Below are 25532 nucleotides of genomic sequence, written 5' to 3'. Positions count from 1 at the left end.
CTCCTTACAAGCGCTAAACACACAGCACACAGACAGAGCTGCGTGTGCCGTCTCCTTTCTTCCTTTCTAACGGAGCTGCTTACAGCACACACACAGAGACACACAGTCAGACTTGCGTGTCTCCTTTCTTCATAGGCGCTGGCGAAAACCTGCTCCTTTCAACACACACAGACAGACACACACAGAACTGCGCCAGTCTGTCTCTACATTTCTCCTCCTATGCGCTAGCGAAAGCAGTAGTTTAAAGCAGTGGGCCAGCTGCTTATCTGCTCACTCCTCCTATACTGAAATGTTTGAGGGTTATGAGGTAGAAGGAGCATAGAAGGCTTTAAAATGTAGATAGTTGCACTGCAGTTAGGTTCCACTTGGCCTTCACGTCTCTCTCCCTCCCTCACTCCATCTTCTTCTACGACCCACAACTACACAATAGGCGCACCCGCTCATAGGGCGCCCCCTGCTGGCGGAAGAAAATTTATGACTTTTAAGTGCGCCTTATAGTCGTGAAAATACGGGTAATTGACATGTCCAAAAATCACTGTTTTAACCCTTGTGCTATCTTAGATGACCCCACCCTTACATTGACGTGTTCTCCCTACCATGACAAAGATAATCCATGGACACCAGTGAAGATCACAAATCATTGAAGAAAAAAGGTTCAGAGCACTGTCTAGTGGGTCTAGATCAGTGTTTTTCAACCTTTTCTGAGCCACGGCACACTTTAACCTTAAAAAAAATCCCGCGGCACCCCAGCATCCAAAAATTTAAAAAAAAAGGAGAAACTCATAGTCTGTATTGATCTACAGCCCCTCCGCAATCTCACATGCATTTTTTAGATAATTGTTGCAGAAAAAGCTGGAAACTGCAGCTGTTTTTTCTAAAAGATGCAATAAAAGATAAGTTAGAAGATTTAAAAACAGTTTGATGTGTGTTCGTTGGTTTCAAGACGTTTAACAACAGATCTCCGTATGCGCTGTCACTCTCACAACCCAATGCATCATGGGAGATGTAGTGCATAAAACGGCCGGAGATTACTTTTCGGAGCTTCATTGTTTTGTTCACTTGTTCCACGGTCTGATACCGGATTCTGTGGAAAGCTACACCGCTAAAGACGAGCTTTAGCTGCTATTTTTTTTTTAGAACTGAGCGACTTTACGAGCTAAATCGGGACAAGGAAGTGAAGACTTTAACCACTTCTGATTGGTCAGACTGATGACATGTGATTAAGCCTTCAAGAATGATTGGAGACAGTTAAAGGGACGGGACGTTTCCAAAATACAGCCGAAGGTGCCGCTGAGTCGCGGTACCTTATCAAAATGTCTTTAATAAAATAAAATAAACGCAAAGAAAAAGTTTTTTATGATCTTTTATATTCCTAACTCCTCAGTGTTTTATCAGGGCCTGTTTGGATGAACAGAGAGCTGAAATCATGGAGATGGAAAATGTTTTTAGATCAGTTAATGAGGGCAATTTCCCACGGCACACTTGACCATCTCTCACGGCACACTAGTGTGCCGCGGCACACTGGTTGAAAAACACTGGTCTAGATGACCCAACTCCCAATGGTAAAGTGCCTAGGATAGGACAAGGGTTAAAACAGCAGTGCCATATATGTAGGTGGTACAAACATCCTTAATCCTAAACATGTGACATGCATGTATTTGCAGATCTGCTTCATCCTCACATTTATTTCTTGTCTGGAAAACAAATCTGGAAGCCTCTTCTGTTTTCATCGCTCACTGATGTCATTTCAGGAGGTCCCAGTCAACGGGCAGTAGACACTCCGCCTGCAGACGAACACTCGGAGGATCTCAACAGTAACACATCTCTGCATTGCACTAACTGAGCCTGCTGTGAAAGCACTGCAGCCTCTGCCTTTTAGTTGGACTTACTGTAGGTACGGAGGGTTTCTTCTAAAGAAAACGCCTGTAAATAAGAACCCTTTGTTATTTTTATACAATGTATATTTGAAACGTGTATTTTAATACCAACGTTGTATTTTTTATTCACCTGCTGTCTTGTGTATAAAACATGGAGTTCAGTATAAATGCAGTAAAAGAATTGTCATGGTCAATCGATTGTCTTTAAATCCCTTTATTGTTTTAGTAAAAATAACCCAGATTAGGTACAAAGGAATAAAAAACAGTTTATAATCTACTACATGGAATCAGGTTACATTGAAGTCGTGTCTGAAATGGTTCCGGTGTTATGCCATCAGTGACCTATAAAACTAGGTCTGTGGAATTCACTGGTACCAGCAGCACCAAGAACCCGGTCAGGCAAAAATATTCTGGCTCTGCCTCAATAGTTTCCTTGAAGACGGGTAACAGCTGATCTAAAGCACTTCGTTTTTATTTATTCATAATGAGACACACCTATCTCTGCACGAGACGCACAAAAGCCTGAACCAGCTGGATGATGGGCTCCTGGCCTTCGTGGCTTCCCTTGGATCCGGGTGGGGGTTGTTTGGATTGGGCGGAGGCCGGAGACGACGGAGAACCCCTCCGGAAGTGACGGGACAGGCTGGAGAGAAGCGTGCTCTGAGGATGATGGGAAATACTGTCAAACCTTTTTTTAACCGTAAACACCCACTTCTTACAGCCACAGGGGGTTCAGGAAATTAAAAGTTGAGACATGTTCAATCAGCCGCTTTCACGCGTAGCTACTCAAGTTTTTCAGGCTCAATGCACGTTGCCAGCTAAACCAAGTCAACTGATATGATGGTGATCCAATGAACCGAACCGTTTCATGCTCAAATCATGAGATTTGCACCCCTTCAACATTCTGTGTTGGTAAACAGTAGCACATCAAATAAAAGCATTTTGACCAAAGATTTCCTGCTTTTTCTTATGTTTTGCCAGCAAGTCAACATTTGAGTAAAAGATGACATCTGTACCTGCAAAGATCTAATTTTTTGTACTAAACGATGTAGAAAACTAGAATGAAAAATGTTTTTTGTGCTACTAATCCTCCAATTGTTCTATAGTCTGCATATTACTCATTTAAAATCCCATCTTTGAACTTTCAAAGCCCTCACCAGTTCTGAGCTGAGCTCCTGCTTGAGCCTCTGTTTGTCCCGCGGGAGGATGGAGGGGTCTTTGAGACACCGGACAGCCTGAGAGATGAGCACGTAGAAGCAGTTCTCCATGGTGAACATCAGCAGTGACCTTAGGGGGGAAAGAAAGCGTCTTTTGGTGCACTACCGCATGCTGCTTGACTACAGAAAGGAGTTGACTCACTTCAGAGCTTGGAGCTCTTCGGATGAAGCCAGCGATGCTATGCTGACCGAAGCCGTCTCCTTCTTCTTCTCCATCTGTCCAGACAGAACATAAAACGCTCAAGGACTGCCTGCAGCTAAAACCTGCAACAAAAATGTGAAGAGTACCTCGCTCAGCATGCTGAGCGCCACGTTGATCGTAGCCAGCAGGGTCCCAAATGAAGGCGCCACATCGGGGTCAAAGGCCGGAGTCGTGAAGCTGAGCACAAACAGGGTCCGGTACTCGGCCAGGTCCATGCACTGATGCAGAAGTGGCTTAGTAAATAGTCGAGCACATATTCCGCTCATGTAAAGCTACGTTCATTGTACTGTGCCTTCAATGAGAGGTCTGTGTAAATGTGCATATATGCGCAATTTGGGCTTCCACGTAAAACCTGATGAACTTTGACCAATCGGGGACATTTGTGGTCATGACGAATGGATGGCGTCCTTTTTGAGTCACAGAAGTGCCAACCGTTTTTAAATTCATCATGAAGGAGAAATTAATAATAGCAGTTTTTGCCCAGCCAGAATTCTATGACACCAAGTCTTTCCTGTATCTGGATAGAGCTGAGGGAAAAAAAAAGCCTGGAGCTAGACTCACTAGATTTGCACCGCTTCGACGCCAAGCGTCTTCCCACTGTAGGTTTATGCGCTAGTACTAAGTAATGACAGTCCATCGTGAACGTGCATCACATGTGTAGAGAGCCTGAGGGGAAAGCGGAGGATCTGAGCGGTCTCACCTGGTCCAGGAGGATCTGGCAGCAGTCGGGAGTGAAGTGCTGCAGAGCAGCCAGGGTTTTGCTGAGGATCTTCAAAAGGCTGCACTGCACGGTCAGCAGGGCCTTCTGCTCGGCTTCCTCTGCCCCCGCTGCCCCTGCTGTTGCCTGAGTCTGAGGGGGGCGCTGGGTCCTGGAGAGGGGACCAGGAGGCAACGCCTCACCATTCTTGGCCTACAAAACACAAACTCATGACTTTTTTTTGTCTGTCAAGTACACAAAGTTTCTGGTAGGGATATACGACAAATGTGACATTTATTAAGCATCTTTTATGAAATGTTAAGCAATCCTTAGATGTTCAGACCTGCAGGTAGTGATGGAGCATCTTCTTGCTGTGGAGCAGATATGTGCAGGTCTGGCACAGGTAACACAGGTTGATCTGAACACAAACAGAAGGGGAAAAAACGTTTATGAGCTCCGAATGATATCTCCTGCTGAAAGTGTGATGAAATGTGGACTCGCCTGCACGTCCAGGAGCAGCTTGGGGAGGTGAAACTGCCACTCCTTACAGAAACTGGACAGTTGGAGGAGGAAACCAACCGTGTGATCCGCCTCGTCCAAGCAGGCCAGGCTCTGAACGGTGCGCATGGAGTTCAGACACTGAGGGAAGAGAAACCGACATGCCTTTAAACCCAAACCGCCCTGGATCCTACAGGACTTCAGCAAAAAGGATGCATGGATCCAGATTTGCCGGAACAAGTTTGAAACACGAGAACCTGAGAAGTGGTCTCCAACCTTTTTCAGGCCACAGACCGTTTAAATGTCAGACAAAATTTTCACAGCCTCCGGTTTCACTTAACTTTTGAGGTAAAGTTTATCTTCATTCCCTGTAAAATATCAGCAGCTGCTTTAAACTTGAATAGTTCCTACATTAAATCTAGCGTAGAAATAGAAGCTTAAAAAATACATAAAATCAGACGCCAACCTCAGCCTAATCTGACTTTTAAGGTGTAATGGATAAATACAAAACTAAAACTGTTGTTTTCTAAATATAATAATAATTGTCTTACACTGTTTGAGTATCTTTATTAGCAGCATCTTCATAACATTAGACAGCTGGTTGCTGAATATTCAGCATTACTATAGAGTGTTGAAACAACTGTCGCAATAAATCCACATTTCAAGTAAAAACTCCTGGGGTTGTCTGTTTAACGTAGATTTCTTTTATTTTGAAGTCAAAGGCTCTTCGTCTGTTTCCCTTTTGGCTCTTTCCTGCGAAAATAAACTTTCCAAAAACGATTTGTCTCAACTTTGTTAGCTTGGTGGTTTCACTTTAGCGGTCGGCGCAGACGCTTTAGGAAAGAGGGAATTTCGACATGTGACTGAGCGACTTGACATTCGTCAAGAATGAATCGGATATAGTGGAGAGAATCCTGTAGTTTTCCAAAATAAAACTTCCATCAGAGTCAGATTATAAATAAAAACAGGAGGGATTGTAGGTCGCGTTATTTTTCTCTGTGGCACAGTACCAACCGTCCCACAGACCGGTTCCGGTCCACGGACGGGGGTTTGGGACCACTGGTCTGAATCGTCCTGATCGATCGTACCTGTAAGATGCGCTCTTGATGAACTCCAACAAAGTCCAGGGCTTCATTAATGAAGTGGTAGCGCAGCGTCTTGAGAAGACTCTCCATCAAAGACATGCAGAGGCGGTAAACGCCCGGCCAACAGGCCACATCCTGCGACTTCCTGGAGAAGCTCTGCTAACAGAAGCAACACTTTCAGAACGACTGGATTTGGCCCGAAAATCTCTAAGAATGTATAACGGATTCCACCTGAGAGGCTCCATTTGATGGACCTTCATAAACACTGAGAAGAGGAAGACAGATGGTCTCAGTAACTCCGGCTCCTGCTACAGCCGCTGCTCCCTGAAGAAGAGCAAAAAAAAAAGAAGGAGGAGAACTTCAAAAGCTTAAATCTGACATTCCGATTCCAAATGTATTCAAAATCCTCAAAAGCTTTTTATTTTCCTTCTCCTGCAGTCATTTAGATAGAATTAAATAAGCTCTGATCATTTAAGAAGATTTACAGTCTGTTGTGTAACTGCTGTAGTGATGAACTGCGGCTGCTGTTGTTAGTCCTCCGGAGATTCTTTCACATTAAACACAGACTGAAACACAGTTTGGGTTTTTCACGTCTCCATCTCCACCAAAAACATTTTAGACGTAATAGACAAAGGAAATGTCATGAGCAGAATTTAAATTGCAGGTGCAAAACAGGAAGTTTCAACACAGCGGAAGAAAAAAATGCTAACAAATCAGCAAAGAGGACAAAACACAAGAGCAACAGCAAAAAAGAGAAAACTAAAGATGAAGATTGACAGTTTCTCAAAAAAACTGTCAGGATAATAGGGAACAGAGACATCTAGTGGTGACAGATGGTGGATTACAAATAGTGCAGGTTAAAAATGATCACAAAAACAGAAAACAACTCAAAGTCACAGCGACTTGTACTCTGTGTGCGTTTTTTCTTACCTGAGGAGTGCGAGCCAGTGTAAGCAGCAGATGCAGAGCAGCTTCGGTGAAGTACAGGTTGTGTTTGGAGCGCAGGCTGAGCTCCATGGCGCTCATAACTGAGGGCAGGACCGGCACCTTCCTCATTACCGAGACCCAGTGCTCACCATCCTCATCTGTGCGGCACAGCTCCTTTGCCAGATGGAGTGCGAGTACGCAGACCTAATTCACAGGAATTAAAGGAAGAAGTGGACAAACTTCAGATTTGTTGGCGAATTGGATCGTGGCAGAAAAGTTCTCACGATCCGTCTTCAAAAGAAAATCTCTTAGTTAAATCCTCCTGATTTTCTCTTACCCCGTCTCTGTGGTCCTTTGGTCCCCGAGGAGAGTCCATCTCCATGCTGTCCTCGTCCTCCAGCATGTCCCCTAACTGACTCATGTGGCGGGTGTTGTCGATGAGCGCCAGCGCCTCGTCTTTCACCGTCTCGCACACGCACAGCAGCAGCTGAGGCAGCTGGGAAATGTCTCCCCCTGGTAACAGCGTAGAAACCAAAACTAAAGCTCTGAACTTTGGATTCAGACAGAAGCTTAAGCTTTCGTACCATTGAGTCCCTGAATCTGCAGCACAGAGATGAGAGCAGAAAAGATCTTGGCTTTGGTTCTCTCCATCATCTGCTGGTCAGCCTGCAGGACGCTCTCAAGGATGAGGGAGAGGGGAGACAAGATGTCCGGAGCTGCTGCCACCACGCTGAAGTCACACAGAGAGAGGACGCCGCTGGTTCAAGCAGAAGCGCTCAACTTCCCTTCCTCCAACCTGGGAAGTACTCACTTCTTCCAGTGTTTGAGGAGGATGAGGAGCAGCGTAGCCATCATGGATCCAAGTCGGAGACAGGGTACGGACATGGGAGTGGTCAGCTGGAAAGAGACGCAGGTTACAAGGAGAAAAACAATCTCGCATTTGGAAACCAAGTTCAACGTTAGGACGCCTTACAGCAGCTTTAGTTCCATCCAGGACATCCATGAAAAGCTTCAGCTTGGTTGCGTCCTCTGTTAGCAGCATCACATCAGCCTGGAAACAGCGAATTGTGTAAAAAGAAAGTCCGCCCAAAATGTGAATCTACTGTCCTGAGGTCAAATGAAATCCTACGTGGCTGGTGGAGAGGATGAGCAGCATCCTCCACGCAGAGATCAGCATCTGAGTCTCGGAGAGGTAACAGATGCTCTCCTCCTCCGACTCTGCCACACGGCACACCAGGGACTTCACATACTGGGACCAGTACTCGTACCGCCGCGCGCTGGAGAACTTCTGAAGGGCGTCTTTCAGAGATGGCTCCAAGGAGCCGCTGCAGCAGCCCACACAGCTTGTGAGATCATGTGAGGAGTGCGAACAAGCCATTCGACTGCGACGCCTCATTTACCTGACGACGTAGTAAATCTCCAGAGCCATGATCTTCATGACGAAGGCGCAGGTCTCTAAAACGCAGGGCTGAGGACGAGTCACAGGATTGAGCTGGCAGCCTCACTCACAACAGAATTAACAAAAGGGAGGAAGGTGGAATACCTCAGTGGTGTCTGACGGAGGGGTGAGGGTCGCAAACAGAGGCGTCGTTAAATTTTCCCAAAATCGTTCTCTAAAGAAGAAGATGAAAAAAAATGTCAGAATGTCCAGCTTCATGAGTTTTTTATGTGACTATAAGCATAAGAGGTGCAAATAATATAAACTTTGGTTGTAGATTAGTTTATTGATCAGTTTTTGGTACAAAAAACATTTATTATTTATAATTATTTTGGCAGCATCAAGAAGTGTTGCAAAAGTGCAGTGAAAAGCATTTATTTTTCAGTTTTTTAGTTCTGTTTTTTTATACAGTTTTATAATTGAACATTTTACCCTTGAATTTGTGTTTTGGCTTATTCTAAAACAGTTTAAGGGTGAGACAAAGTTTTGTAGTAATGTTTTATTTGTCCACCAGATCTTTCTGTTCAGGTTTAAACTCAAGCCTTAAAGATCCACTCTGATGGAAATGGTGTTTTTTGGTGTATTTAACGTGTTCTTTGGTCATTTTTCTCATATATAAAGAAAATTAAGCATAAAATTCTATTTATAGGTGTTTCTTTTTTCAAATCATTTAGAAAAAAAAAGCTGTAGGGCTAAAACCAGCAGAATCATAATTAAAAGAGCACTGGGAAGACTTTTAAAATAGATCAAAGATGTCTATTAGGATGTCCTAATAGGGGTCTATTCAGACATACCTCTGGTTTGTCATAAGATTAATAAACCCTGTTGTAAAAGTAAAATATGTCCAACACAAGAGGCCTTCAGCTCTCATCTGTTTGCCTAGCTGTTGGACAGGACAAGTTTGAAAAAAAAAAAAAAAAAATAGATCAAAGATGATCAACCACATTCTAAAGCTTAGGGAATCCTGGATGAGTAGTTCCATCACTGCGGTTTCATTTTAGTTAAATGATGGGTCTCTATACAAGTTATTGTTTTGAGATTCAAACCGTTTTTGAGATGTGGAAGACACACACATGTTTAGGAGAAAAGTGTTGGTTTGAACTTTAATGGAGATAATAAATGAATTTTCAAAGGATTTCCTCACCTAAGTGCATCAATCGACAACAAGCCGACTTAGCAGCGTCGTAAGTAACAGCTAATACTTTCAGCCTGATGGCAGTTTTTAACTACCAGGGCTTTAGCTCCAGTGTTGACGCTCTTTAAATTACTGCAACTCTTCAACCGTTTACGCACCAACGTCATTCCAACAGATTCTAAAGCGGAAAATAGCAGCTTTGCATTAAAAGGAAAAGCTTTACATAAGATTCCAACACTCTTCTCTGTATTAGAATCCGTTGGGATTAAAGAGTTGGTAGTTGTTTTGCTGTCAGCAGTGACAGCTCTGGTGTGAAAGGGTTAAAGGAAGTCACTCACTTGGTCCTCAACACAGAGATGGCGCTGTCTCTGCGATCCTGCCACAGAGCCAGGAGGAAGGCGAGGGCTGCTCGGTGGAGCAGCGGGGGGCACCAATACTTCCCCTGCTGTTTGGAGTCGATCAGATCCAGCACCACATGAAGACAGCTCCACTCACCCAGCAAGAACTCCTGGAAGTGAAGAGTCACTGTTTCAGATTTGGGTTCCTTGCTACTAGATGTAGAAACTAAAGCTCAGATTTTGTACCTTTGAGCCTTCTTTTCCATCTTTTACTTCCAGGTTGAGGAAGAGCTCAATGAGGCCAGGCTGCGTTTCCACAGCAACCGTGAGAAACTCCAGAATCATGACCTTGATCCTCATGTCTTCGGTCTTGCTTTGCAGTCGAGTGAGGAACGCATCCCTGATTGCTGCGGCATCGTTGCCAAGGCAAGCGTAGACTGACATGGGAGCGACCTGAAGATGCAAAGTTTAAAAATTTGGCGCCCCAACGAAGGATAATCAATCCAGCAGTTACACAGCAGAATCTCACAGTGGCAAGCCTTTTCAGGAGTTGAATTGCGAGGCGAGGAAGAGCTGGATCGTGCTTGTGGTAAATATATTTGGCGAGAACAACTATCAGGTTGTTGCCATGACCGCCGTGCTGCGTTAGCGCCTGCTCCAGGGGGGACACCGCATCAGACGGTGGCTTCAGACGGATCACGTTGTTTGTGACCGAGAAGGCCAGTTTGACTGTCTGGATCAGGATCTGACCCGGACCTTCAGAACCATAGCTGAGCATTTGGGAGAAGAAAAACACACAGTATTTAACATCAGAACACGACTCAGCATGAATGAGAAGATTTAAGAAAAGAAGACTGAAATGCTTCCACCTGCTGGGCTGTGCAGCCAGGACCACCTCGATGGTGTCCACGCCAACTCCCATGATGTTAACAACGGCCTGCCCCGCTTCTGTGTTGGTCAGACAGTAGATGCAGAGAGACTGCAGGGTGGGAGTGCTGTCACATGACCAAAAAAAAAAAAAATAGAAAACATTTATGAGATGATATGGATAAAAGGTACCATTTATTTATTCATTTTTCACAAATTGAGTTTAAAACAAATGCTAAAAAATAAAAATAAAGTTGACCACTACAGTTTTTTTTATTTGATAAGATATATATATACACACATATATATATATATATATATATATATATATATATATATATATATATATATACACACACACTGAATGAATAATCTCTGTGGATTATCTACGGCCAAAATGAAAAACATAATTAGTATGAATACATTGATTGGAGTTTATATCATTTCCTCAACATTACAAAATATATTCTAAAGAAAATGTAAAGTTGGGATTTCTCCCATTGGACAATCCACCTGAAAATTGAAAACCGTGTCCCTAAAAATCCACAACTTAAATTGTAAAAAATTATTTTGTAATCACTCACCCTTTAGAGCTGTCACAAGTAAAAAATATATATATAGCCATACATATCAAAAAGCTTCAGAAACCAGAAATAATATTGGTTTATTCTAGGTGTAGAATTGGTCTTTTTGTCTTAGGAGTGAAGAATTGCTGCCTGCTGCAGCCTCTAGTGGTCTTTGGAGGAACTGCAACATTTGGTACTTCGGCATTTGCTTTGTATTTGTAAACGGAAACAGGAATGATCTCTACAAGCAAGCCAACATTTTAAAGTCAATTGACAAACATACATAATTACTACTGATGATCGCTTCAATTAAATCCTCCTTAACGAGTAACAAGTTGATACAGCTGCGGTCAGTCCCCTTTTCAGAAAACACATGGTTAAAACACTCTGTATTGTGAGGCTGTCATGACTCAAATCTGATTCTAATCAACTCCAGTAAATGTTTTAGAGTCAGACAGTATAAAGAAATGAAAACACCATCCTGACCTGCCTTGGTCCTCCCCGTCTGGACTCAGATTGAGGATGGCATGGATCAGCTCCAACATAAGACAACCTGCATCAACAGTGGAGGCAACGCTGACTCAGCTTTGATCTTATTTTACCAGGTGAAACTGCGATTTAGTCATTGCACCTATTCTCTCTCGGACTCCGTAGGTGTTGTAACGCCACTTGTGGTAGGTGGGCAGCATCTCCTTTAACACCAGCAGCACACAGGGGATCAGACCTTTGTTTTGGGTGCTTCCAAGCTGACCCTGAAACAATAATTACCCAAGATGCATTTTACTGCTGAACATTCTGGCTTTACATTATGCTTTTACCTTAACCAAGGTGGTAAGAAGCCGAAGAAAGGCAATTGTCACGGCATACTCTCCCCTGGGCTGCTCATTCTGGACCAGTAGGTTGCCATAGTTAGCCGCTTTCATTCCCTCAGCACTAAAAAGTAAAAGAACAAAATTAGTTTTTGTAAAATAAGATGCATTGTTTGCCAAGGCTGGCGTTCCGCTTTACCTCACACACTGAGCCATGGTACTCAAAGGGTTTGAAGCAAACGGGAGGAAACCAGTGTGGTGGAGGCTGGACCAGACCTGACATTAAAAAAAATAAGAATTTAAAGTAAAAAGAATTCACTGACATGCATTACTAAATGTTTTTAATTCTATTTTAAAAGTTTCACCTTCCCTGGCATCCTTGCAGCCAGTACAGAGAGACAGTTCACACAGGATGCTATCACATCCACCGGAGGGTTGATGACCGACGTGAGCCTGACAGACAGCGCAAATTCTTTCACAAATTAAGTTCTATTCCAACGGCTTTTGATGAAGGGGGTTTGCAGAAAGTTCACATACCTCTGCAGCAGCATGTAGATGCGGGACGTGAGGGGCAGGAGACAGTCGGACACAGTCCAGTCTGTGCTGATGATCTTATGGACCAGATCCAGGATGGGTTTAACGCGCACGCAGTGAGCTATGACGTCTGAAAAAACAAACCAACAAATTAAACCATGGGGAACTGATTTTCACCCTAAAAAGCCCACCGCAATTACCATTTCATTTTACACAAACACGTCCTGCAACACACTCAAGCCTAAGATTCGGCTAAGAACGAAGTTAACAAACCGTTATTTAAACGACTGCATACCTGCGGTTGAAACAACATGCAGCAGCATTTCCACCTCACAGGTGAAGAGAGTCCAGGAGCTGTACGAGTAATCCCAGCGCACCATGAAGCCCTGTTCACCTGCAATCATCACCTGGCCCAGCACTCCCTGTGGCATCCACAGGTTAGTCTGTCCTGAGCCTGAGCCTGAGCACGAGGTGACAAAAAACATGTTAAAGAAGTGAAGAGTCTCTGATTGGATGCTATATTTCAGTGACTGACCTAGTGGATAGAGGAGTTTGGGGGTCTGTCTCCTCCAAAGCGTTTCTTCATCATTAGAGACGATATCGTTGGGTTTGTGCTTGTAAACTTGCGTGTAGAAGGACATCTTGTCTAAAAAGTTATACACCTGCAGCAGGGTAGAAGAGTCGTTTAAAGCATTTCCAAAAGGAGACTTTTTTTTTGAATCACTTGTGCAGACATTTACCTTCTTTACAGTTGATTTGTTTGACACAAGTGCAGTCAGCAGCTGAAGCAGAGGTCCTATTTTATGGGGAAACATCCCTGCTGCACTGTCCAGAACCATCCCAAGTCCCATGTTTGGCTTCTAGATTATTTTAGACAAAATATGTTGGCAGCAGAATCCACTTTTTAAGTTTAGTCTCTTTTTTTCTGCAATTTCTTCTCACCATTTCCCAAAAGACCTCTGCCAGACTGGGAGCAGAAAGAACCTCACAGGCAGCATCAATCAGCTGGGAGGACTGAGTTGACACGCCATCAATCTGTAAAGCGCACAGCGGACAGTTCAGTCACAGACGCGGGTCACAGATGTTCATATATGTCTATGAATTTAGGTTATACCTGTAAGCTTTCCTCCTCAAATGAAGTGATAACAAATGACAGGAGGCCGTAGATGCACATCCTTGCTGTACTTGCTGTACACTGAAGAGCAAAAGACAAAAAAATAACATTTATTGAAACGCTCCTGTAAACAAGTCATGCATTTTAAACCATGGGAGACCTTGATGGAGAAAGATTTTCCCAGAAATGAACCGTTATTTAGATTTTCTATTTGTTATTTGCACAAGCAGACAAACTTATCACAATAAACAGTTCTATAAAAGTAGAGAAATGTAAAGGTTGTGAGAAAATGAAAGCAGATCAAACCTCTTTCTGCCATAAGATTTCTTTTAAATTGTTCCAATTTATTCAAATGATTTTGTTTGTACAAGTTTATGGGGTCAAATCATCTCAAAGTGAAAAAAAAAGATTGTACATTATTTTTTTTATTTTAAAACAGATCTAAACTGGAAAGGGGCACATTGTAAACTTAAAAAACAAATTGGTGCCAAACTTTGAGAGGGCGTTCTCAAAACTGTACGCAGCATTAGAGGAGTGACCAAGAACAAACGCTGTTTGGGAGGGGAAATGATGTCACCAAACCTCTATCAGACTATGTCTGATGTCTGATCTGATGTCCATCATGTCCCAGAAGATAATGGACTTAAAGCTCCACTCCCCCCACATAGAACTAGGGGGCCAATACCAAAAGCGAAAAATCTGAATTACAACTGTAAATGGAGAACTAAGAAAACAAAAAAACATTGGAAGTACAAAATAGCAGCTGTTGCAAATAAATATTATTTTCCTTTGGTAACAGTTTATAGTAAACAGTGCTATAAACTGTACAGTATATAAGTTTATAGTTTTTGTTAATTCAAGTTTCAAATATACTTTTTTCACATTTTAAGTTAAGAAAATTTAGAAAACACTTTTGCTTAAAATTTACAATTATTTATTGAAATCATAAATATTTCTTTCAAATTTTCAATGCGTACTTTTGGTGCGTCCGATAGTCGAACCTCGGATTCAGGAACAACAGTGCGGTTTCCGTCCTGGTCGTGGAACAGTGGACCAGCTCTACACCCTATCTAGGGTGCTGGAGGGATTGTGGGAGTTCGCTCATCCAGTCCATATGTGTTTTGTGGATTTGGAGAAGGCGTTCGACCGCGTCCCCCGTGGCATCCTGTGGGGGGTGCTCTGGGAGTATGGGGTCCGGGGAGCCTTACTGAGGGCTGTCCGGTCTCTGTATGACCGGAGTAGGAGCTTGGTTCGCATAGCCGGCAGTAAGTCAGACCTGTTCCCGGTCCACGTTGGACTCCGGCAGGGCTGCCCTTTATCACCGGTTCTGTTCATTGTTTTTATGGACAGAATTTCTAGGGGCAGCCAGGGGCCGGAAGGGATCTGGTTTGGGGACCACAGGATTTCCTCTCTGCTTTTTGCAGATGATGTTGTCCTGTTGGCTTCATCGAACCGGGACCTCCAGCGTGCATTGGGGCGGTTTGCGGCCGAGTGTGAAGCGGCTGGGATGAGGGTCAGCACCGTTAAATCTGAGGCCATGGTCCTTGACCGGAGAAAGGTAGTTTGCCATCTCTCGGTCGGTGGAGTGTCCTTGCCCCAGGTGGAGGAGTTTAAATATCTTGGGGTCTTGTTCACGAGTGAGGGAAGATCGGAGCGTGAGATTGACAGGCGGATCGGAGCGGCGTCCGTAGTTATGCGGTCGCTCTATCGGTCCGTTGTGGTGAAGAGAGAGCTGAGCCGAAAAGCAAAGCTCTCAATTTACCGGTCGATCTACGTTCCAATACTCACCTATGGTCATGAGCTATGGGTCATGACCGAAAGAACGAGGTCCCGAATACAAGCGGCTGAAATGAGCTTCCTCCGTAGGGTGGCTGGGCGCTCCCTTAGAGATAGGGTGAGAAGCTCGGTCACCCGCGGGGAGCTCGGAGTAGAACCGCTTCTCCTCCACATCGAAAGGAGCCAGCTGAGGTGGCTCGGGCATCTAGTCCGGATGCCCCCTGGACGCCTCCCTGGAGAGGTGTTCCGGGCATGTCCCACTGGGTGGAGGCCCCGGGGAAGACCCAGGACACGCTGGAGAGACTACGTCTCTCGGCTGGCCTGGGAACGCCTCGGGGTCCCCCCAGAGGAGCTGGAGGAAGTGGCTGGGGTGAGGGAAGTCTGGGCATCTCTGCTCAGTCTGCTGCCCCCGCGACCCGGTCCCGGATAAGCGGAGGAAGATGGATGGATGGAATGCGTACTTTTAAGTTTAAAACTTTTGACTTTTTTGACATCTATTTTTAAAGTTTTACAATCTGGGTTTCCTTCACTTTAAGCAGATCCGGATTTGATCCCATACTAGTTGTTCTGTGCTCATAAATAAAAATAAAGCTCACCAAAAGAAACCGGTCTTTATGTAAATACATATAAAAGATGAAATTAAGTTTAATATTGTAATCTGATATTTTTACATGTAGACAAAAAATATTTTTATTTCCTTAAGATTCATAAGAGTGAGACTACTTTATCCTTTTCCATCTCAAATATGTGCATATTATTGTTTACATACATTATTCCCCAAGACTCCGAGGCCTTTCAGCATGCTGGACAGGTACTTGAACACCTCCAGCTGCAGGGCTGTGTGGCCGATCCTCCTGACCACGGGGCTGGACTCGTCCGGCCTCAGCGTGTGTCTTAGCAGGACCCAGGCTAACAGCACAGGCCCGTGATGAGGGATGTCACCAAACGTCAGCAGAAGCTGATCCATTTCCTGAAGCAGAAGCATTTTTTTTTTTTCTTTTTCTTTCTTTCTCACAGCTTTTGATGGACATTCAATGCGGGGCACTTTAACATCAAACCTTAATGATGTTGGGTGCACTGGAGAACTGGTGCTGCTGAGTACAATCCTCCAGAGCACACTTGTGCAGGAAGTCTACGTCCATTCCTTCAACCAGGATGAGGCAGCTTAAATACCTGAGAGACAGAAACACACACGTTTGTCTGCCTAGAAAAGTATTCACAAATAATCTATTAAACTGGTGTAGAAATATATAAAATAAATTGATTTAAAAAAAAAAGCATAAATTGGTCGGTTCTTTAACACAGACAGGAATAAACTGCTTGGGTGGTCCAGAGCAGCGCCTCCATTAGCAGGACCACTGACTGATAGGATTAGTTTTTGTTTAAGGTTATGTCATTATTAGCTTGTTTTGTCTGTCAAGTTACTTTGGATAAATGTTTACATACATACATCCTCATGTGACCTTTGTCACTCACCCTGACATAAACAGAAGAGTCTTTTGACTGATGATTATGAAAGATTACGTGCTAAAAAAGTCATCTATACCAGTAAATTTAAAGTAATTCAAGTTTAAACCACATTTATAACTAAAATATTAAGATTAGGTCTAAGAACTCAAAAATCCTCAAAGAAAAAAAAGTCAAAAATACTACCTGACCTCTTTTACACTTACCCAATCCGGTCAACAAGTGCATCCATGCTCTTATCCACCAGGTGTCTGTTGGTTTGTCTCAAACCAAAGCCTTGTTCTTTGAACATTTTGGTAAAACTCAGAAGATCAGAAGGACTCATCTCGAAGTACGCGTGGTGCAGAAAGATTATCTCCAGCAGCAGAGACTGTTCTTTCAGGCAGCGCAGGAACCATCGTGACACCTGTCTTTCCGTCTAGTAAGAAGCAAAATGGAGACTGAATCCTGCAGCCTGAAAGCAGCTGATTAACACCTGAACACACTCATGCGTGTCATTACCATCAGGTTTCCATGAGTTTCCCAGGTTGGTGCTTCAGCTTTGAACAAAGCCTCAAACTGTGACTGGCAGTTGCCTACCAAGTCCTTCTCCAGTTTGTTGACACAGTTACTGTACTCAGCCTTGACAGAAACAAACACAAGAGCTGATTCAATAACAGACGTCGTCCATGAAGGCTCTCACTCATCCAGGTGACATCTTAAAGTCGAATCATGGCATCTGGACTTGAAATCCACACAATAAAAGAAGTTCCACAACCAAACTTTTAAATACAAAGAAAAGAAAGCACTCATTCAGGTTTCTGTAAAAGTTTGTCATTCTCACCCGATAGGGATGTCGCTCGTCCTGAAAGTATGTGAGCAGCAGAAGAACACAGCGGAGCAAACACATCCGCTCTTCATAGTAGTAATCAGCAATCTATGGACATCATACATATACCAATAAATCCTTTAAATAAAAGCAGGAAGTAAAACTATTATTAGAATTACATCCATCAAGGACCTTTCGCTCACCTTTAGCAGTAACGCCTGACTCTGTCGATCGTCTTTTAGGACAACCTACGGAAAAAAACTTTTGTTTAATTTTTCCTCCCGCCAATTATTTTTTTCCTCTTCAATTTTTTGACTGCGAGAACAAAAACCTTTAGGGAGTCTCTGGTCCCTCTGTAGTCCTCCTGAAGATAACATTGTAAAAGCTGTACGCTCTGCTCCTCGTCAAGGTTCTGCAAAATTTCCATTGTACCGAATGACATCAAGACACAGACACATCTAAAAAAAAACTAAATACATTAACAGAAATGTCAAAATCTTACCAACAGTTTACTGATCCTTAAACCAAAGTCTTTCAGCGGCTGTGGGACATTTTTGTTTTCCTTAACCTTCCCTGCAGAGCTTGAGCTTCAACAAACGAGTCCAACAACGATGCATTAAGCTCCGAGTAGGTACATCTTTAAAAGTGCAGTCATTAAAGAAAGTTCAGGAACATTCTTGCTTGTAACCTCACCTGGGTTGCTTGTAGTAACTGAGTCCTTGATGGAGTCTATCCCAGTGTCTTTCAAGTTCTGCTTCTATTTGCGCCTGCAAAAGACACACGAAGAAATGTAAATGTTAAAAAACTTGATTTGCCTCCAACACATATTATGTGTCATACAAAACCTGTACATGAATTGTGTGTTTTATAAGTACCGGTACATTATACTGTGCATTGTTAGCATAGAGAATAAAGGTAAAAGCTAAACATACCGGTTCTCTCAAAGCGGATCTGCCAAGCAGAATGGTCCACAGTTCTCGACAGCTCCTATGAAAATCAAGGTTTTATTTTCACAAGTTTTATATGTACAGATCATTATAAAAATGCCCCAAATCATCATGACACACACATATACATATAGATACACACGCAAGCGCACACACACACATACATGGTCTACTCTAACTAACCTGTTCTTTCCTACAGGTTCCACCCATGGGAAAACCTTAGATTACCGTACTTTGGGAGACTATAATGTTATGCATCTTTTTAAAGGTCCAATCCTATATTCCAGCATGCCAAAATTACAGGGAGAAACTCAGCTAACGGGCTGTAATAGGCAGGCATCGCTACCTATATGTTATAGGTCCTTGAGTTTTATTTGTTGACCATCTGTTTGTTTAAAAAAAAAAAGAAAAAAAGAGGGCAAGTCTGCGTCATTTTTATGACAGCCGACCCTCCGGATTTCCAAGAAAGCCTTTCAGGGTTAGTAGTGTATTTGTGGAAGCCCATTAGTGAGGTCAGACACTATGTTGGATGAGAAAGGCCGTGCTCACACTCTTCACTCTATGCTATTGTGTTCAAATACAGTGAGTGGGCTTCTTTAGTCCTTGCTTTGAGCAAAGCAACTTTCTATGTTTCTATGATGTCGGAAATATCTACTGAAGCATTAAGAGTTCTTTTTACTGGGTCAACCATACCACAACCATCACTCCACCAAACTTCACATTTGACAACGCAGTCAGACAAGTGACTGTTTTTGTGGAAACCACCAAACCCAGACTGGTCCATCACTGACTGCGGAAAATTGCTGACCTGTGCACACAGGAGCTGCCGTTCACACAGAGAACTGCTTTGTGGCTTAGTTGTACCACTACTACTACCACTACTGACAATCAAACATTTCATATGGAGACCTCACATGTGTTGCACAATTCAGCGCTCATAGTAGCCTGGTCATTTACAAACGTTTGTTACAGTAGCCCGCGTGCCTTGAAATCCCTGGTTTTATACACACGTGGCCATGGAATTATACAGTAACTCTTTACGGAGGTGTATACTTCTGACAATTACACCACAGCTTAAACATTCCCCCGTTATTTATTCTATTCACGGATTCTTATGAAGTTGTAATCTTATTACTAAACAATTGTATTAATAATCTGTTCTGAGATAAAGTCTTAGTTGGAGTTTAGGTACAATAAGACTGAGAAATGTGACATACACGGGATACCAACTTGAATTCGCAGTTAAAATTGTGCCTTTACGGTGGTGTTTTCTATATGTTATGCCTAAATTACTCATTTTATTATAGTAACTAACTACTTATCACACATAAACGCAACATTACCTATGTGAGCGAAGCTAGTAGTAGTAGATTTGTTGACAAGCGGCACCTCGTTTCAGAGAGCCATTCAAACTAGCGGTTAGCGCAAGCTAAGCTAAGTTAGCTAGCTGCTGATAGCTCAAATCATCAAACGGTTACTGCTAATCTAGCGGGAGATATTTAGGTTACTATTTTAAAATGTTAACCAAGTTTTTGGTGTTTTAATGAATTATTCACTCAAAACAAATGTTAAGGAAAGTTTACTGTTGATTCTTTACCTGACGCTGATCTGAGAGTCCGCCATCTTCACTTCTGCCATGCGATTGGTTCACACACGATTCCGTCATTTCCGTTTTTCTTTTTGGAAGCATTTTTTATTAAAAAAAACTTTATTCAAAAAACAGAAATGACACAGCAAGGAACACTGAACAATAAACTGTCCAATTTTTTTTTCAAGACAACCAGGGAGGTATAAATACATAAATAAATAAATAAATAAATAAATAAATAAATAAATAAATAAATAAACAAACAAATAAATAAATAAATAAATAAATAAATCATGTTGATCTTTTAAGCTTACAAACATTATAGGGTTTGCCTGCTTTTATATTTGTATGGACAAAAGTCCAAATAATGTTTGATTTGGGCAAATATCTCAATTTTTTGGAATTGTATCAGTAAACCTAGCTTTATGAATATAATCCTTTGTTAATAAGATCAGGAGAATGATCATATATAATTTTGTGAAGACCTTTGACTTTGTAGCTGGCATCATGTGAAGAAAAACATTGCCACAAGTGTCTAGTAGGATAAACAGGTAAAATGTTGATGAATATATATTTTATCTGAAAACACTATAATAAGTATACTTTTTATTATTATTTGTGAAAAGATTAATATTTTTTTAAATTTTGTTTTGAATTCATGGTAACAACATAGGGGTTTTTCATGGTTTCAAGTTGGTTGGGGTGTGCTTACACAGGTAAAGATAATTTGTAATTTATGCCAATCTCAATAAATCTTCACTCAGAAAAAAAATAGATTCTCTTTATAATCTAAAAACTTATTTAAACTTACAAGACTTCATATTTATTTTATTGTCTTTTTTAATTTTGCTAATTATTAATTGTGTTTAAAATATTAGCGGTAAAAAGATTATTTTGTCTTATAAGTATATTTTTTGTTTGTTTATTTTCTTGAGCCAATATGTTCAGAAATTGTAGTTTTTCTTTGTAGTAGACTTTTATTTAAATAATAAAATAACATTTCTAATAAAAAATGATTTAATAAAAAAATAGAAAATTTGATTATTTTAAGGAAAGCCAATACTGTAATAGGGTAAGAGTTTAAAAACAAAATAAAATATAAATGTAAATCTCATCGCGTTTCGCCAATGGTTAGAATGTGTCACGTGACCCGGCTGTCAAAGATGGCCCCTTCCTACAGGGTGTGAGAAGAGAGACATCTGACAAAAAGAGGATTTTTATTCAAAGGGGACGGCAGCAGTTTGTATCCGAAACCACTATTCTAGAGGAAAACCCCATGAAATTAGGTGAGTACTGTTTTCGACGTAATCCTCTTTTAGTTATTGCGCTGCCTTTGGTGTGAGTTCAGCGGCGTCGTGCTAACGCAGGCAGCTGCTGTCAGCTCGATGCTGCGTCCTCGATTCAGGTAGAGATGCTAGTATGTCCAAATGTTTCTGCCTGCCTTTCTTTGGTGGTCAACTAGTTCATGTGCTACGGATATGATGATCACTTAAGTGTTTACCCTCCATCTCCCTAATGGACCAAAGGTTAAGCTAACGTGGAAAAAGACGAGCAGCTCTCCTGTTTCAGACCTTTTTGCAAATTTTTCCCCTTTCTTTGCCGTTTCATTGGCAAAGGTGGGTAGAAAAGTAACTATGAGTAACTTTACTTAAAAAATAAAATTCGTTTCATTGTAGTATAAAGCAATCTTCCACCTGTAACAATTTGCATAGATGTCATAAAAGCGTAAATCTAATGTACAAATTCTTTTATTTTTGTATATTTAAACACAAATTTGAATAATTTTAATAAAAAAGCAACATACCCTTATTTTTTAAAAATAAGGAGACTTTTATTGTCTAAAGTTAAACAAGACAAACATGAACTTTTGCTGATATCCTTCATTTAAGCTTTTGTTTCTCTTAATTTATGAAATTCCAAGTGTCCTATATTTTAATATTACATTTTGAAGTCAATAACACATTTTTAAAGTAATTTTTTTAAATAGAAAACACCTATTGTTTTTGAGATTTCAAAATAATGCTGCACCAATACCATTATGGGAGGTTATACAGTCAAAACTAAATCACATCACTGAGACTTTTTGGAAAAGAAAAACTTTAGATATGCCAGTGAAAATATCTAATAGTTTCATAAAATATATTCTCTAAATTTTACTTCAGAATTTTTCAGTCCCTCCTGGAATTTTCTTAAGTCTGCCATAATCTTAAAGTTGCACAGTGAGCGGTTTGTGTAATACATGTTGACTGCAAAAGCATGTTGTAGGTTTTCTTACAACAATAAAAGCATGACTTTTGTCCCGGTTGCTGGTTATTTTTATCCAAATTGTATTATACCTGTTTTTTTCTTTTCCTCCTTTTTTTTTTTTTTTTAGACTTGAAGGAAACTGACAGATGATGAAGACTGACACAGGGAAGAACTGACAGTAAAGGCGGCTCTTCTTGATTACAGACTGTCTGTTCAGATCATCTCCTTCCTTCGTGGCCTGCCTCTCCAGAGCCATGCAGGTCAACCCGGTGTTCGTAGAGTCCGGTGTCGTCCTGGGAGCGGTGCTGTGTGTCCACATGGCAGTGTGGAACCAGCACTCTTGGTGCAGCATAGCGCTCTTCATCCAGGCTTTTTACGTCCAGCACAAATGGGACCGATTACTTCAGTCGGGGGGTGCGGTGTTCCAGTTTCGTCCATCAGCAAACAGCGGCATCGTTCCGGCCTCTATGGTGATGCCTCTGTTGGGCCTTGCGCTGAAAGAGAAGTGCTCTGCCTTAGGGAATGTCTACTTCGAGCGCTTCTCCATGGTGATCACCGTCACTGGCATGATGCTGGCGCTGTTCTTGTCCTTGATTGCAATGGGCGTCACAAGACCTGTACCTACTAACACCTGTGTGATCGCGGGCCTGGCCGGCAGCGCAATTCTGTACACGACCAAGCAAACCCTGACCGTCTCTGAGGTCATCGAGGTCTTGGAGGTCCTGCTGATCTTTGTTTACCTCTGCCTGATCGTGCTGTATTTGATGCCGCGCTGCTTCACACCGGGAGAGGCGCTCCTCATCGTTGGAGGAATCAGCTTCATCGTGAACCAGCTCATCAAGCGCTCGCTAAACCTGTCAGAGGTCAAAGGGGATCCGGTGAACTACTTCCTGCCTGTAGTTGTGGTGGGTTCGTTGCTGTTGGGGGTTTTCTTCGCCCTGCTCTTCTGCTTCATGGAGTCACAGACCTGGGTGTCCTCGCTCTTCTTTCACATCATGACAGCCGTTCTGGTTTTGGGGATCCTCATGCCGTGGCTGTCCTTGTTCATCGGCCGACACCCCCTCATGTGGCTCTGGGACTTTGTGATGTTAAATGACCGAAGACTCTGCTTGGTGGGGTACTGGGTGTTTCTGGCCGTTGTGGCGACTTGTGTCGTCTTGCACCAGAACCATCAGCGCCAATCAGGGTCCAAGAAGCACCAGGCTTCAACTGTCGTCCGGAAGTATTTCCACCTGATCGTGGTGGCCACGTACGTTCCAGGGCTGGTGTATGACAGGCAGCTGCTGCACGTGGCGTCCGTGGGCTGCTTGGCGGTTTTCCTGCTCCTGGAGTACGTGCGTTACTTCCGCATCAGACCTCTCGGTCAGCTACTCAGGCAGCTGCTCACCTTGTTCCTGGATGAGCGAGACTCCGGGCCCCTCATCCTCACCCACGTTTATTTGCTGATGGGCATGTCTCTGCCCATCTGGCTGTTCCCCACGATCTGCGCCCCTAAAGGCGTGCTGTCGGGAGCGGGCGGCCTGGTGCCCTACGCGGGGGTGTTGGCTGTGGGGGTCGGAGACACGGTCGCGTCCGTGTTCGGCAGCACCATGGGCGAAATCCGTTGGCCTGGGACCAAGAAGACCATGGAGGGAACGGCTACATCGGTGTTTGCCCAGATCATCGCCGTGGCAATCTTCCTCATATTTGACGGGAACATAAATCTGAACTCTACCTATTCGTGGATTGTTGGCTCCATTACCCTCGTAGCCATGCTGGAAGCATACACCTCCCAAATAGACAACCTCCTGCTCCCCCTCTACCTCTTCATTCTGCTGTTGCTTTGAGTGTACAGATGGCCCCCCCTCCCCCCTCCTGCATTCAGCCTTTAATTGTACGGATTGTATGGAAATAATGTATTTAAAAGATCGTCCTTTAGGAACCAACGGTACAAGCGGGAGATTGCTTAAAGCTTGCAGGTAAATAAAGAAAGTGGCACAAACAGAAGGTTATGAAGCAGCAGCCACACCAACAAAAGACTGAAGACCCGTGTCGTCTACTGCGGAGGAATGTCAGGGAAAGTCCTGAAATATTGAAGCCAATAGGTGGCAATTTAGCTTTCCATGAAGACTGCAACCCTTAAATTATTGAGGAAACGTGTGTTGAACACAAACGCAATACTGGAGCTGCTCGTTGATCGATCATCAGTCCTATAAAAACAATACATGCCCATGTATGGCCTTCGAAGAACAAAGCTGTCTGTCTTGTTTTTTGTACTATACTTCTTGCCCCTTCGATTGCAGTGCTTAATATATATTTGCCTTAAAGAAATGTATTTTCTATCAGCTTTGACTAAATATTGTAAAAACTCTAGACAGAAGCATGGCAGCCCCACGTACCTTTTTTTTTTATTATTCCAAGGACTGACTGTCACAGCACCTGCATGACACTAATGTGGAATCACCTACTGTAATCAATATGCAGGACTTTAACCCGCTCCCTAAGTTTCCTACAGTTACTTTAATCTGTATTTCTGTGTTTTCGGGGGACCTCTTTGTAAAACTGAGCCTTCAAACTTATTTTGGATTCTGTACATATGCTTTTGGCCAACCCCCCCCCCCCTTTTTTTTTTTTGGTAACTTAATTCTGAACTGGAATTCTTCTCAAATGATGTCTGGTTTGATTGAAATGTTTTGAGGTGAAGATGCTACAATTATGCACCTTTATTTTCAGCATTAATATGTCATTTTTCTTATGTAAAGATTTTCTTGGTGCGTTTATTTTTTTCTTTAACATTTTAGCATGATCGCATGTCACTTTTGGAGCCGTCCTCACATCCATTTACTATAATATTTGCATGTCAGTGCTGTACCTGAGATCTAAACTGATAAGACTCCTGAGAAGTGAAATGTGCGCGACTGTTCCTAAACCTCACATCAGTTTTTTTCTTTCTTTGATTTCCAAACTTGAAAAGAAAGTTTCAGTTATGGTTAAAAATGAGAAATAGGTTGTTCTTTTTTTCGTTTATGTCTTGACATGAATATACTTGAAAGTAAAATTTTACAGTTGTGTGTTTTCATAAAATACAATCTTACTTGGACATAAACTGTGTGAAGTGTGAGTGATTGGATAAGGCTGAATAAAAGTGGACATCAGTTGCTGGTTGATGGATGAGTAAAATTGGCTTTAATTTAAATTTTAGGATTATGTTTTTAAAAAAATCTTTACATCCCTACAAGCGTTGTAGCTTATACTTAAAGACAACACTGTTTTCCCTTATAAAGATTAAATTAGGAATCAACAACCACTACTATAACACATGAGTGCTGAAAATGTAGTGTTCCGGTTACTTCTGCTGAGGTAATCCTTTAAAAAACAACATTTTGTACGGTTATTGGCTTATTTATGCTCCAAAA

At 42.4% G+C, this 25532-nt stretch overlaps 3 protein-coding genes across 11 annotated transcripts in view; 2 read left to right on the top strand and 1 right to left on the bottom strand.

The window, feature by feature from the left end:
• LOC101159208 (myomegalin) overlaps nucleotides 1-2828 on the top strand; it is a 33454-nt gene extending 30626 nt beyond the window's left edge. For all 7 annotated transcript variants that reach the window (XM_023961080.1, XM_023961081.1, XM_023961076.1 and 4 more), the window contains one exon: nucleotides 1752-2828. In XM_023961080.1, coding sequence (XP_023816848.1) covers nucleotides 1752-1843 — 92 coding nt within the window. In that variant the 3' untranslated portion in view covers nucleotides 1844-2828. The remainder of the gene's footprint in view (nucleotides 1-1751) is intronic.
• nup188 (nucleoporin 188) lies at nucleotides 2076-19973 on the bottom strand. Of its 2 annotated transcripts, none has more exons than XM_023961082.1 (43): nucleotides 19900-19973; nucleotides 18288-18342; nucleotides 18049-18122; nucleotides 17858-17942; nucleotides 17687-17767; nucleotides 17559-17603; nucleotides 17371-17463; nucleotides 17049-17168; nucleotides 16754-16965; nucleotides 16139-16253; nucleotides 15850-16050; nucleotides 13305-13385; nucleotides 13133-13225; nucleotides 12931-13050; nucleotides 12726-12852; nucleotides 12486-12650; nucleotides 12194-12320; nucleotides 12022-12109; nucleotides 11856-11932; nucleotides 11666-11780; nucleotides 11479-11599; nucleotides 11334-11400; nucleotides 10284-10409; nucleotides 9944-10184; nucleotides 9661-9867; nucleotides 9415-9584; nucleotides 8047-8116; nucleotides 7904-7971; nucleotides 7633-7828; nucleotides 7477-7554; nucleotides 7315-7400; nucleotides 7088-7233; nucleotides 6841-7016; nucleotides 6507-6707; nucleotides 5808-5900; nucleotides 5580-5732; nucleotides 4495-4632; nucleotides 4337-4411; nucleotides 3997-4206; nucleotides 3383-3514; nucleotides 3237-3310; nucleotides 3035-3164; nucleotides 2076-2537 (listed from the first exon to the last, which is right to left on the bottom strand). In XM_023961082.1, exons 1-43 carry the CDS (start codon nucleotides 19938-19940, stop codon nucleotides 2373-2375), a joined length of 5238 nt encoding a protein of 1745 aa, XP_023816850.1. In that variant the 5' UTR covers nucleotides 19941-19973; the 3' UTR covers nucleotides 2076-2372. The 2 variants fall into 2 exon arrangements, with proteins under 2 accessions (XP_023816850.1, XP_023816851.1); XM_023961083.1 differs by having other exon boundaries at nucleotides 12486-12644.
• A 1066-nt stretch (nucleotides 19974-21039) lies between these two features.
• Nucleotides 21040-25222, top strand: dolk (dolichol kinase). 2 transcript variants are annotated; one of them, XM_011481550.3, is made up of 2 exons: nucleotides 21040-21176; nucleotides 22342-25222. In XM_011481550.3, the coding sequence occupies exons 1-2, from the start codon at nucleotides 21167-21169 to the stop codon at nucleotides 23961-23963; spliced, it is 1632 nt and encodes a 543-aa protein (XP_011479852.1). In that variant the 5' UTR covers nucleotides 21040-21166; the 3' UTR covers nucleotides 23964-25222. The 2 variants fall into 2 exon arrangements, with proteins under 2 accessions (XP_011479852.1, XP_004074602.1); XM_004074554.4 differs by having other exon boundaries at nucleotides 22265-25222.
• The last annotated feature ends 310 nt before the right edge of the window (nucleotides 25223-25532 follow it).

Source organism: Oryzias latipes, chromosome 12 (assembly GCF_002234675.1).
Source record: "Oryzias latipes chromosome 12, ASM223467v1".
In the NCBI taxonomy this organism is placed as follows: domain Eukaryota; kingdom Metazoa; phylum Chordata; class Actinopteri; order Beloniformes; family Adrianichthyidae; genus Oryzias; species Oryzias latipes.
Note: the sequence above shows the minus strand (reverse complement) of the source record. Positions and strands in the feature narration are given on the sequence as shown.

Excerpts from the sequence above, each read along its gene's own strand:
- nup188 (XM_023961082.1), bottom strand. The coding sequence starts at position 19,940 with ATGGCAGAAGTGAAGATGGCGGACTCTCAGATCAGCGTCAG. Across the intron at positions 17,464-17,558 it reads GTCAGGCGTTACTGCTAAAG|ATTGCTGATTACTACTATGA; the intron begins GTGAGCGAAAGG and ends TGATGTCCATAG. Across the intron at positions 3,165-3,236 it reads GAAGAGCTCCAAGCTCTGAA|GTCACTGCTGATGTTCACCA; the intron begins GTGAGTCAACTC and ends TTCCCCCCTAAG.